The 14,287-nt window shown below is 44.9% G+C and overlaps 1 protein-coding gene across 1 annotated transcript in view; it reads left to right on the forward strand.

The window, feature by feature from the left end:
- myo18b (myosin XVIIIB) overlaps positions 1–11,169 on the forward strand; it is a gene marked incomplete at its 5' end in the record, with an annotated part of 39,677 nt that extends 28,508 nt beyond the window's left edge. Inside the window, 8 exons of the mRNA XM_084572107.1 lie at positions 19–102; positions 322–459; positions 534–719; positions 4,640–4,773; positions 4,865–4,906; positions 7,939–8,082; positions 8,205–9,169; positions 11,004–11,169. Of these exons, the coding sequence (XP_084428233.1) occupies positions 19–102; positions 322–459; positions 534–719; positions 4,640–4,773; positions 4,865–4,906; positions 7,939–8,082; positions 8,205–9,159 (1,683 nt within the window). The 3' untranslated portion in view covers positions 9,160–9,169; positions 11,004–11,169. The remainder of the gene's footprint in view (positions 1–18; positions 103–321; positions 460–533; positions 720–4,639; positions 4,774–4,864; positions 4,907–7,938; positions 8,083–8,204; positions 9,170–11,003) is intronic.
- Between the last annotated feature and the right edge of the window lie 3,118 nt (positions 11,170–14,287).

Genomic DNA, 14,287 nt, shown 5'->3' on the forward strand with positions numbered 1-14,287 from the left:
CCGCTCTGTCCTCCCCAGTCCTCCAGTGACATCTCCCAGATCAGAGAGCTGCAGGCGGAGCTGGAGGAGGTGAAGAAGCAGAGGCACTCTCTCCAGGAGGAGGTAACCTTTGTTCCTCTGTCAGGAAATAAACGCAGCTCTGAAAGGTTTATGGAGCGACTGTTGAAACTGGCCGGGATGAGCCTGTTAATGGATTTCTGGATCATTTAACCTCCTTGTTGCAGACCTTAATAGAACTGCAGGTGGAGCGCTGCCACGCTCGCTGATATATCTGTGCATAATTTGGTCCTCACTCCTCCTCTCCTCCTGCTCATCATGCAGCTCCAGCAGTGTGTGTCCAAGGTGCAGTTCCTGGAGTCGTCCACCGTGGGGCGCAGCATCGTCAGTAAACAGGAGGCTCGGGTGTGTGACCTGGAGAACAAACTGGAGTTTCAGAGAGGTCAAGTCAAGAGGTTTGAGGTGAGAGGACGTGAATGTTTTCCCGTTTCTTACGTGTGTGACGATGATCTGATCGCTGTGCTGTGTGTGTGCAGGTGCTGGTGTTGCGTTTGAGGGACAGCGTGGTCCGTCTGGGGGAGGAGCTGGAGCAGAGCGCCCAGGCCGAGGCTCGGGAGAGGGAGAACGCCCGCTACTACCAGCAGCGCCTGCAGGACATGAGGCTGGAGATGGAGGAGCTGAGCCAGAGGGAGCAGGACAGCGGCCGCCGACGCATGGAGCTGGTAACTGAACCACCGCTGCATGTGCTGCTGTGTCACAATCAAACAAGGTCAGGGGGCTGCAGATACACCCCACCCAGATACCTCCACAACCCCTAAAGCTTCTGCAACAATGCACCTCAGATAATCTAATAACACCCTGAGTTATTAAGCATATTACAGCCATCTTAGATCTTATTCTCTCATCACATATTAGTTAAATAAAGAGGAGAAAACAGTCTTTGTTGCGTCACAACGCAAAAACGGAGACAGCTGCAGAGGCGGAACAGTTGCTCATTTTTCTTTGGCTTCCCTGCCTCCCGCAGACGGATCACCACCACTCTACCTGGATCAAAACCTAAATATAAACCCCTGCAGGCGTTACGCGCATCCGAGCCGAGCGAGACGGACTGGTGCTTAGAGATCCCTGGCAGGAGTGGCTTCCTCCAGGCTACCACTGAGAGCTGTGGCTCACTCGCTTCCAGAGCAGTCACTTCTCTGCTGTTCTCATTAAGGGAAACAACAGCTGCTCTATTATCCGGAACATTTGGAAAACATCTCTTTCATTAGAGGATGCTCTGATCGTGGCAGCGCTAACAGCATGAGGGAGGGTTTCTGCGCTCGCGGGGAGGGAGACGTGTAAACGTTTTCACAACAACGGCAGTTTTTGAAAAATTCTCAGTCTGGGAAGTTTTCGGTGATTCTCATGAAAGCTGTTTGATGTGGTCGGCCACATTTATGATGTCTCCTCTGCTTGTGATGTATTTATTTATTAAAAATTTGTTTTCTTATTGAACCATAAAAGGTAAATTGGAACATTTCATATTTTCAAGCAGGTAGAGGCTATACAGGGCTGATTAGTTTTTCAACCCTCACAGTTTTCTACGTTTCTGCATAAAAGTTCTGAAAGTAGAGAAAGAGAACCCAAATCAAACACCTGAAACAGAAATATTATACCTGTGTGTTTGTTTTTTGTTTTTTTGGAAAATGAGCCAATATTACATATCAGTGAGATGTAAAGCTAAGTGAACCCTAGTTTTCAGTATCCAGTTTCTGGTAACTGCTGATCAGTGGTCTACAGCAGCTTGGAGGAATTTTAGCACATTCCTCAGAACAGAACCACTTCAGTTCTGAGATGTTGGTGGGTTTCCTCACATCAACTGCTTGCTTCAGGTCCTTCTTCAACATTTCTATTGGATTAAGGTCAGGACTTTGACTTGGCCGTTCCTAAACATTCATCTTGTTCTTCTTTAACCGTTCTTTTGTAGAACCACTTGTGTTCTTGGGCTCGTTGTCTTGCTGCATGACCCAGTTTCTCTTCAGATGAACTAAAGCATGTCTAAACAAAGTCAAACTGCTCCCAATAAGTGGGCTCGTCCGGGATTTGAACCCGGGACCTCTCGCACCCTAAGCGAGAATCATACCCCTAGACCAACGAGCCACGTCTGAGGTGTTTGTAGATGCTGTTCCAGATTCTGGTCTTTCTATTCTGGAGGTCTTCTGACGTCTTTTGTTCATGGTAGACTTGGATACTGATGTTCCTACCTTCCATACAGAGTTCTTCACTTGTCTGAGATCATTCACCAGTAGTCTCCTGTAGAAAAACAGTTTCCAAATTAAAATATGACCCTTTAAAACATCTACAGACCCTGTTACCAATAATCTCATGAACAACTTTCAACATTTTTTTCAGTTCTGAGATGTTGGTGGGTTTCCTCACATCAACTGCTTGCTTCAGGTCCTTCCACAACATTTCTATTGGATTAAGGTCAGGACTTTGACTTGAACCACTTGTGTTGTCTTGGGCTCGTTTCTCTTCAGATTCAGCTCACAGATATGTAATACTGGCTCTTTTTTCTAAATAAATAATTCATTCATTCATTCATTCATCTTCTATACCCGTTTAGTCCTGTTAAGGGTCACGGGGGTCTGCTGGAGCCTATCCCAGCTGTCATCGGGCGAGAGGCAGGGGTACACCCTGGACAGGTCACCAGTCCATCGCAGGGCCACACACAGAGACAGACAACCATTCACACTCACATGCACACCTACGGCCAATTTAGAATCACCAATTAACCTAACCAGCATGTCTTTGGATGGTGGGAGGAAGCCGGAGTACCCGGAGGGAACCCACGCAGACACAGGGAGAACATGCAAACTCCACACAGAAAGGCCAGCCAGCCCATGGATTCGAACCGGTGACCTTATTGCTGTGAGGCATCAGTGCTAACCACCTCGCCACTGTGCCGCCTAAATAAATAATATTTCATTTATTTTCTCTTTGTCTGCTTCCAATCTGCTGATGTTTCGAGTCATTTTTATGCAGAAATGTAGGAAATTTTGAAGAACGCAAAACCTTTTAAGCAGCATATATAACAAATCTTAAATCTTAAAGGATCATTTCCTGACTCTGATCTTGGCGTTTGGTTTAATTTCTTACAGTAAAAACAACTTGATAATAACAGAGATGTGCTCAAGATCTGCAGGTGGCCTCTAGGGAAAGCTTCAAGTTCGAACAGGGGCCCTTCAGCTCTGGCAGATGATATGAGGTGAAATATTGAATGGCGAAGGAAAAGCAGAAGCCTTCAGCTGTATCTCTGGCCCTCTCTCACCTCTTTGCGCTCATCTTGGGAGACAGATAAATCATCACTCTGCAGAAATGTTTTGGGATGATTCTGTAATTCCTCGCGGCTTTCTGTCAGTCAGAGCGTCAGGGTGCACGTCTCCTCCGAGCAGCAAACTGAAAAAGTGTTATTTTTAGAAGTGGAAGCTGCTCGAACTGTCTCCCCCGACACGAGGCCATCGATCGGACTCCAGTTAGCTTCATTAGCCTCGAGGTTTGTTTTCTGTCCTACACTGTGAAGGTTTGAGGGGAACGTGTTTAGGAACATGCTAAATGTTTGCTTACTTCAGTGTATGCATGTGGAAATGAGCTGGACTCTCTTAGTGTTGAGCCTCTTCGCCTCCATGGGACCCCAACAATTAATCCATGAGCATGTGAAGGGATTCCCATGTTTTTTTTGGAGCCTGCTTTCAGTCTTTTCTAGCTCTGTTGTTAATTATTCTAAACGAAGGTTGTTGCTGCTCGTCTTCTTTTATCCTACGGATGAAGACTCTAAAGAGGCGTTTGAGGTTTAATAAGAAGAAGAAGTCCCGTCTGGACTTAGTCGCGTTGCCGTCCTCGCTCGCGCCAGATTTCTTCGTGACCTCTGAGCTGAGCCGAGAAAAAAGAGGAAGGAGCTCCAATAATTATTCAGTTATTAGCGCAAAGCAAACGCACAAGGGTGCCCTTTAACAACCTACCAACAGACACACACACATGAATAGACATATTCATACATCCTCCTCCTCCTCCTCCTCCTCCTCCTCCTCCTCCTCCAACGTCATCTCTCCCTCATCCTGCTTTCTCCCTCTGACTGTGATTAATCCTCATTGTCTCTTCAAGGTTACGGGCACACACACACACACACACACACACACACACACACATACATGCTTATGTGTCTCTATGACAACCGCTGCAACCCACACCCGTCTCCTCAAAGCCAACAAAGCCAATAACTTTGAAAGCCTACAAGCTTTTTGCGTTTGCAGGCTTGTGTGACAGGATGCTAGAGAGACGACAGAAACGCCGCCACCACCACTACCTCGCATACAGGCGATTAATAAATCACTTTATTCTCTCAATGTCTGGTGCGTATGTCATAATTCCTTCTAAATAAGCCGAGCAGAGCGCTGCAGACATCAGGTCACAGCGAGGGAGAGAGGGAGGACATGCCACCGGGATATTAAGAGTTTGACTGATGAGGTAATATAGGCTCAAATGAAGGTAATTGCTGTGGCAGGATTGGGCCCCGGGGTCCTCACACGTAGCCGTGAGGCGGGGGGGCAAAACCACACATGTTCACCCTTATATGAGCTAATCTGACGGCGTCCGTTCACAGGAGATGCAGGTGGAGGAGCTCAGCGCCGTCAGGCAGACGCTGCAGGCCGACCTGGAGACGTCCATCCGCCGCATCGTGGATCTGCAGGCCGCCCTGGAGGAGGTGGAGTCCAGCGACGAGAGCGACTCTGAGAGGTACGGTTGATTAGCGCCGAGGCACGTCTCCTCTGCTTCAATGTCCGGATGTTTCAACTCAACCTTTTCACCGCTCTGCCCTCCCATGCAGCGTTCAGACCGCCGTGGAGTCCTTTACTCAAAAGAGAGACCTGTAAGAAACCCAAGAGTGTGGTTGTGGTTGTGTCTTCATCAGATAACTCAGCCTGTTAAAGGATGATTCTTCTCAGCATCTTCTAGTTTCTGGCCACATTTTCCAACCTTTGTGAAATCATTCTGCTCACCACAGTTACAGAGCCGCTTAAAAGTATTTGAGACCCTCAGAATTGTTTTCATAAAAATGATTCAAAACATTGGCAGAATCCTCAAAGTAGACAAGGAGAACCCAATCAAACACATCAATCAGAAATATTATACTTGTTTATTTAGGAAAATGAGCCAATATTACATATCTGTTAGTTGTAAAAGTAAGTGGAACCCTTGTTTTTAGTATCCGGTTTAACGGTAACTGCTGAACAACCATGGCGTGATGGCAGAGTGGCAAGGACAAAGACACCGCTCTCCAAAAAGAACATTTGCAATTTTCTAAACATCTCTATTTCAAAAAGTTATTTCAAGTGTCTCTGATTCCTAAAATTCAAGGTGGTTAATTTTGACCTTACGTTTGTTATTTACGTTTGTTAAGCAGTTAGAGTGCAGGACGGAAATTACAAAAATATTCTAAAGCTTAAGGAGCCTAAAGCGACATTCAGTTGTGTGCTTATTAATAACAATAATAATAATCTTTATTTCTATATCAAACCAACATTAGAAAGTACCAACAAAGAATCAGCTATGCTATTTTAAAATTAAAACAGCAAAACACACAAAAATACAATTAAAATCTTATTTAAAACCCTCTGCTGTGGGATGTGTCATTAATTCAAGTAAATTTCTTAGTTCTCACTTATTGAAACTTGATTTTTTTAGTTTAGAAACTAATAAACAAGACACTTAACAACCAGCTTCCAACTTCTACAAAGTGGCGACATGAACGTTCAGGTTATAATAGAACGTATTTAAAACATGGTGACCTGAAAACCCCACAAACCAGCTGCTGAGGTTGTTTGCTCAAGATATCTAAACCCAAACTTATTTCAACATTAACAAATTCTCATTCATGAAGTTGACGTGTGCCTTATTCTAATCTATAGAAATGATGGTCAAAACAATTACAGTAAAGTGGCCAGAATTATCCTTTAAGCTGACCCTGTCTGAGAAGGCTGCGTGCATGGCGTCTACATGCATGGCATCAGTCCATGGGCCGCTGCCACTGCTGCTGCTGCTGCAACACAGCTGCATAAATCCATCTTTATATTGGTCTGTTTCATACAGTATATTTTCACTGAAGCCCTGTAATTAGCATATTTGTTTCTTCTTTTTAATCACTAGTCTCCAACACATTCTTCTCCCACGCAGCTGAGATGTACTTGAGATGGATATAAATAACACGTTCACTGCTGCATTAAGTATATTGTGCGAGTCTCAAGCGTATTTATGTCGATGTAATCAAACTGACTCAAATGCCCCTGTGAATGGTTGAGTGTGTGTTTTCCTCTTGCAGCGTCCTCGGGGACATCAGAGTGGATCTAAAGATTCTTTGAGAGTCAGTTTCCACCTGCGTTATTCAGTTAAAAAGAATGAAAGAGAATGAACATTTAACTGAGATTAAAACCTCCAGTTATTACATGAGTCCTGGCTGTGATCCTACCCTGGCTTGCTGTGCAATCATCAACCGTTCTGTAACGTGCCTGCATGCTTAATGCAGCTTATAATGGATTCAGAGCTGGCTTCAGAAGTTTTTTGCATCCTTCAGAGGTTTCTACATTTCTGCAAGAAAGGACTCAAAACTTTAGAGGATTTTCACACAAGTCATGAAAGTAGACAAAGAAAACCCAATCAAACACATAAAATAAAAAACATATTATACTCCAATTTAGAGTCCACGTGTTCAGAAGTGTTTCCATCAATGTAATGAGACTCAGGTGTGGTTCAGTTCCTGGTTTAGTTTCAATAAATCAGGGATTTGTCTCAGTCTGATCTTCACAACACATGTTTGTGGACAAAGGAGCTTTCTGAGGAGCTCAGAGAAAGAGTTGTTGTTGCTCATCAGGCTGGAAAAGGTTCCAGAACCATCTCTAAAGAGTTTGGAACCCACAAATAATCCACAGTCAGACAGATTGAAGACGACTGTTCCCCTCCACAGGAGTGGTCCACCAACAAAGATCACTCCATAATAGTCTGAGAGGTCCCAAAGGAACCCAGGGGAACTTCTAAGCAGCTAAAGGCCTCTCTCTCATTGGCTAATGTTAATGTTGATGAATCCACTGAACAACCATGGTGTGATGGACAAAGACACTGCTCTCCAAGAAGAACATTTCTAAACATCATGTGGACAAGACAGAAGACTATTGGGACAATGTTTAGTGGACAGATGAGACCAAAGTAGAATAGTTTGGTTTAAATGAGATGAAACAACACTGCATCATTCCAGCATCAGAACCTCATCCCTCCATCAAACATGGGGGTGCTAATGTCCTGGTTTGGGTCTGTTCTGCTGCATCTGGACCAGGACGGCTTGTCATCATTGATGGACCAATGAATTCTGAATTCTACCAGTGAACTCTAAAAGAAAATGTCAGGACATCTGTCCATGAGCTGAATGTGAAGAGAAACTGGGTCATGCAGCAAGACAACGAGAACCAAGAACACAAGTGGTTCTACAAAAGAACGGTTAAAGAAGAACAAGATGAATGTTTAGGAACGGCCAAGTCAAAGTCCTGACCTTAATCCAATAGAAATGTTGTGGAAGGACCTGAAGCAAGCAGTTGATGTGAGGAAACCCACCAACATCTCAGAACTGAAGTGGTTCTGTTCTGAGGAATGGGCTAAAATTCCTCCAAGCTGCTGTAGACCACTGATCAGCAGTTACTGGAAATGTTTACAAACGCACAAGTATAATATTTCTGTTTTGTTTGTTTGAGTGGATTCTCTTTGTCTACTTTCAGGAAATGTTTTAAATAATTTTTATTCAGAAACGTAGAAACTTCTAAAGGCTGCAGCACTAGATCTGCCAGCCTAAGGACAGAGGAGGTGTCTTCCCTTGTAGCTTTGATTTGAGTGTTGTGGTGTGATTCTGTCCTGCAGTGACTCTGTGTCCAGTGTTGGGACCGAGGATGTCGGCGAGGGCATCCGTAACTGGTTGGGTGTTCCTAGAGGAGGGTCTCGCACTGGATCTGTCTACAGCGGCCGTCAGTCTGTCGCTGACACCATGAGCACCTACAGCTTCCGGTAAGTCTGTTCCTTCAAGACTGGAAGAAGAGCTCAGTAAATCAGTAAAGAGCTCAATAAATAAATAATAAATAGTCACATGTTCTGCTTCAGTTTAAAGTGTTTGTCTTATCCCTCCAAAGTTCTTGCGTGGATCCAGATGATGAGGGCTCTGAGGCTGGAGGAGTCGGTGCCAGAAGTCCGTCCCGAGCTCCGTCCTCCTCGGCGCTGTCTGAGCTGCTGGAAGGACTTCGTAAGCGCAGAGCTGGCGGTGATGCAGCAGACGGAGCTGGTAGCACCATCTCTCTGCCCGTCTACCAAACGACCGCAGCCTCAACTCTCAGACGGAGAGCCTCGGCCCTCTCTCTCGGCCCAGAGGACAACCAGGAGCCCCGACCTGGTCCCAGTATCCTCAAACCTTCCTCCCCACTCCTGCCACGCGCCGCCAGTTCTCGCTCCATCACCGACTCTCAGGGATCTGCAGGAGCCTCCACAGCTGGAGCCAAACTGTCCCGCTTCAACTCCAGCGAGTCCATCACTTCTCTTCCCTCGTTGCCACGTCTCTCCTCTTTGGCGTCCTCCCTCACTGCTCGACATCGCCCTCCCTCCCTGGCCATCCCAGAGGAGGATCCAGAGGTGGCGCCCCGCTCTGTGACGACCCCCATGCAGCGTTCCCCTCAGGCACCACGGCGCTGCATGCTGGGGAGTTTAGCAACAGAGGAAGGAGGTGAAGGCACTCTAGGTTCAGAACCGATGGTCTTCCAAAACCGCCGTCTGGCCGGGGACCGTGACGACGCAGCCTCCGACATCCTGCCTGCCATCCGGAGAGCTCAGTCCACCAGCAGCCTGGCCAGCTCCGTCAGGGGAGGCAGGAGGGCGCTGAGCGTCCACTTTGGAGAGCTGCCTCCGTCGACCCGCAGCAGGAAAGGCTCTGATACTGAGTCCTCCAGCTCAGGCGGATCAGGAGGAAGTTCCCAGGGAGGCGGAACAAGGCGCAAGTTTGAAAGGCCGCAAGGAGAAAGACTGGAGGCGGAGGGCAGTGAGGGCGGAGACGTGGCTTCGGTCATGAAGAGATACCTGAAGAAGGAGGTTGACTGAAGGAGATGAGGTGAGTAGATCTTCAGGTCTGTTTACTTAAGAGATGTCTCCCAAAAGTAGAGACACCGTGACGTCAAGTAGATTGATCCAAACACTTTAGAACAAATATAAACAACTATTGAATGAATTCGTGTGGACATTCATGGTCAACACAGGATGAATCTTGGTAAATCCTGTGGCTTGCGGTTTTCCTTTTGTGGCCTTGAGCGAAATGTGCCTTCCAGTCATTAATCTCCACTGGCTGAATGATTAACTACTGTTTATCTCCAAAAACCTGCAAAAATAATGACATTCCCATCAAGCCTTGTTCTGAACTGAGATGATGAAAACACCAGCATGTCAGACATGTCGTTATGAGCGTTGCAGATGTAAGCACTTAGCTCACTTAGAGCAGCTATAATCAATATTTTGTGTCAGATGATGGCTCATCAGCTGAAACTGATGCTCCCTCAGGACTTAAGGAGACTTGCAGTGAGTGTCAGCTCCTTATTTAACTGTTCACCTACAACTTTAACACTTTGCTGCATTCCAGCATCAGAACCTCATCCCTCCATCAAACATGGGGGTGCTAATGTCCTGGTTTGGGCCTGTTCTGCTGCATCTGGACCAGGACGGCTTGTCATCAATAATGTACCAATGAATTCTGAATTCTACCAGTGAACTCTTAAAGAAAATGTCAGGACATCTGTCCATGAGCTGAATGTGAAGAGAAACTGGGTCATGCAGCAAGACAACGAGCCCAAGAACACAAGTGGCAATTTAGACGTCACAAGAGCAAGGCTGCAACCCAGTGACAAACCTCCAGAATAGAAAGACCAGAATCTGGGACAGCGTTTACAAGCTTGTCAGACGTGGCTCGTTGGTCTAGGGGTATGATTCTCGCTTAGGGTGCGAGAGGTCCCGGGTTCAAATCCTGGACGAGCCCACTTATTGGCAGTAGTTTGACTTTGTTTAGACATGCTTTAGTTCATCTGAAGAGAAACTGGGTCATGCAGCAAGACAAAGAGCCCAACGAACCAAAAGAACGGTTAAAGAGGAACAAGATGAATGTTTAGGAACGGCCAAGTCAAAGTCCTGACCTTAATCCAATAGAAATGTTGTGGAAGGACCTGAAGCAAGCAGTTGATGTGAGGAAACCCACCAACATCTCAGAACTGAAGTGGTTCTGTTCTGAGGAATGGGCTAAAATTCCTCCAAGCTGCTGTAGACCACTGATCAGCAGTTACCAGAAACATTTAGTTAATGCTACATACAGATATGTCCTGAATAGATAAATGCACATGTGAAATATTTCTGAGTGAGATGCCTTCCCAGGGATTGGATGAGTTAAATGATGAAGTTGGACTCAAATCAAGTGGCTAAAATATCAGCTATGTGCACTCACAGCCATAATGTTGCGCGCTAGGTGCAGCATGACTCAGTCTTCTAATCCAGCTTTGTGAAGCTCTTAACAGCTTCTGCAGGCACTTGCTTGTAGTAATTGCTGCCTTGAGCGTCAAAGCTGTGACAAAGATTAAAAGCTCTTAACTTCCGAGATGATGACCAGGAAACAATGCTCTTTACGTATTATTTCATTCCAGCAGCACCAGGAAGGAGAAACATTGTCAGTGATTTTATGGATCTCTGTTCTAACGTCATCGTCTCCCTCTGGGAGTAGGTGTAGCATGACTCATAAATATCTGAGCTGTTAGTATTTTTAGTGATGGAGGGCTGGTTGATGAATGCAGGCCCAGATCTGCACATGCACACATATATAACACCTCACTCTCTCACATCGTTTCTCTCTGTTCTGACCATCTGAACCTTGTTTCATTTTATTTCATTTTTTTTATTTTTCATATCAGCAGCCTCTTCATGTGTCGGCATCCAGCTGTGATCTTCAGACGACGGCCGCCGACCGCAGGAGGCTGAACGGAAAGTCACTGGAAATACATTTGTTCAGTTCACAGGCTCAGTCAAGTGTGTTTTCATATAAGGCCTGTTTGTATATGAATAAAAACTTGAAAAGAAAGATGTTGTGGTGCATTTATCTGAGTTGAATCTGTACATTTTTGGCAAAGTACTTGAGTTTCTGCAAAAACGTGAAGTTATAATCTTCATGAATTTACCCAGCGCCAGGTTGGATGGGCTCCAGCTCCCCTGGCACCATCGACATGATAGTAACTTATAGATATGAAGGATATTTTTATCTTTAACTGGCAGATAGACTCTTTCTTAGAGTAATTAACCTCTACTCTGTGTAGGCAAAGTGGCTCAAACCGGCTTCTTCTCGGCCATATGTGACGTTAAAATGCTGCTGCAGTAAGAATTTATCTTTATATCTTTAACTGGAGAAAGAGTTTATTGTTAAAGACTATATCCACGTTTTATAAGGATTGTACTAGAATGAAAAGTTCTGAATCTTTTCTGTTCAGCTGACAAATAACAATCTGTTGGTTCGACCTGATCTTAACTTCACGTGAGCTGGAGTAGATGATCCTCAAGCAGACCGAGGTCGTTTTGATTTGTGGCAGAGATTCAGTTTGAAGATTCAGAGCTTCCAGATGTTATCTATCTAGTGATTTAAAACTTTCTGAAACACAGTGAAAAAAACAACAAGCTGAAGCAAAAGACAACTGGACGTGTTGGGTTTCTAGAAGACGTCTCATGCAAGTCTTCAGTTCTAATAGGCTGGTGGAGGGGTGTTGGTTAATCAGGAAGCTACATGACTACAGTTGACGACCAGACCTGGAATTGGAGGAATCTGTTTTGATCCTATTTCCTGTTTCCAATGAATAGCTCTCTATCAACACATTAATGTCCAGAGACTCAAGGTCTGAATGAAGGTTAAACTTCTAGAGGACATACACTGCCTGGACAAAAACAAAGTCACCACCTGGATTTAACTAAGTAAAGCCTCCTATTGGATAATTACTGCATGGGTGATTATCTTTCAGCTGGCAACAAGTTATTTAAGCCCAACTGATGCAATGAGTAGCTTCTCATTTCTTCAACAACCATGTCTAAAGACACATCCTGTGGTCATGGAGAAGATGTTAGTCTGTTTGAGAAGGGTCAAATCATTGGCATGCATCAAGCAGAGAAAACATCTAAGGAGATTGTAGAAACTACTAAAACTGGGTTAAGAACGGTCCAAGGCATTATTAAAAACTGGAAGGATAGTGGAGAAGCATCAGGGTAAGAAGAGAGGCAGATGAAGTGATGCACCCATCATGCCTAGTGTCTACTGTACAAGCCTGTGGGGGCAGTGCTATGATCTGGGGTTGCTGCAGTTGCTCAGGTCTAGGTTCAGCAACATTATGTGTCCAAAGAATGAGGTCAGCTGACTACCTGAATATACTGAATGACCAGGTTATTCCATCAATGGATCATATTCCAAGATGACAATGCCAGGATTCATGGGGCTCAGATTGTGACGAGGGAGCATGAGACATCATGTCCACACATGGATTGACCACCACATGTTATGTCTTCCTCCTTTTGCATCTGTCTTCTCTGGCTAAAATGTCGACGTTGTTGTCTTTAAGGCAGTGTCCATTCTTTAAATTAGTGAGTATCAGGTCCTTAGCCGACTCTAGTCATGTGAGCTTCAGGTGGACACCACCCACAGCTGCTCCTGATTAAACCCCAACCCCTCCACCAGTCTATTAGAACTGAAGCCTTCAATAAATCATCTTGTACAAGTCCAGTTGACTTTGTCTGAGTTTGTATTTTTTAGATATACCAGTTTTTTGTTTTTGTTTTTGAGTTTAGTCCAGTGATTTCATCAGTGATGTTTCTTCTTCTTCATCCCGTCTGTTTGCTCTGCAGGAGCTGAGCCAGACTTCACCTCAGGGTAAAATACTTACTGCGAGGATGTCCACTTCAAACCATCTGCATCAGCTCTGCATCAGACATATCCCCTGATATATTCTGTATACTACCACTACACTCTAAAGCTGCTTTAGCTCATGAGCTGCTCAGAGCTGATTGCTACTTAATGTGCAAATATCTACAGACAAGTCGTTGTAGCTCTGCTGTGTAGCTCTCCACAGTTACTTCTCCTTTAATCAAGGTTGTACATAATGTCAAAGTGAATTAAAGGTTTCAGCTAAATGTTGCACATCACTGCATTTTATGTTGATTGAACACTAAAACGAGACTGAAACGATCTGGAGTTCACAGTCCATTCACTCAGTCAGGTTTTATAAAGATTCATCCTTATTTTCAGAGACAAACTCAGCTTCTAAGCTCCATCCATCCATCCATCCATCCATCCATCCTCACATATTCATCGTTCTGTAATCAGTCAACACTTTGAGGGAGAGAAATTAGCCGATAATGATTCTCTTCTAGCCTTCAGTCATTTTGTGAAAACAATGACTCTTTGATTTCAGACGCGAGTAAACAGAAGCAGATTCTGCTGCTATTGGGAGGACTATAGGGGGGGGCTTGGGCAGTTGCTCAAGGGCACTTCAGCCATGGACAATGGACATGGGGGGGGGGGGGGGGGGGTGTACAAACCTGTGATGTCATGATCTGAAAGCTACTTCTCTACTAAAACCTTGAAACATTTAACATGCTGTGCACCTTTAAGGAAACACCACAGCAGGGACAGGGGGTGGCTAGAAGGGCTCATCCGGGATTTGAACCCGGGTCCTCTCGCACCCAAAGCGAGAATCATACCCCTAGACCAATGAGCCACTTCTTCTGCTTCTTCTTCTTTTTCTTTTTCTTCTTCTTCTTCTTCATGTGCTAAGCTAAGCTGTTTCACCAAAGCATTTGATGGTTTTCACGACTGCACTTCCTGTCACACTTCACATCTTAAAGTAATGATGGACTGAGTGGTTCTTGCCTTAATGTGGAGTAGAACAGCAGTCGTATAGAGAACTGTGGACCAGCCTCTACCTCTGCACAAATCATACATTTTAACAATTTCCATAAATCCGCTCTTGACTAGACACATGTGTTAAATACAAACCATTCCAGGTGAAATACAACATATTCTGGTTTGTTGAACACTGTTTTTCTTGGCTTCGTACTTCCACATGTGTTCCTTCATTGTTTTAGTGCCATCAGTATTAATCTGTGATCTAGAAAATGTTAAAAATAAAGAAAAAACTGCTTCTGTATGACCAGTAATTCTAAA

Source organism: Chelon labrosus (assembly GCF_963514085.1).
Source record: "Chelon labrosus genome assembly, chromosome: 22".
Taxonomy (NCBI): Eukaryota; Metazoa; Chordata; class Actinopteri; order Mugiliformes; family Mugilidae; genus Chelon; species Chelon labrosus.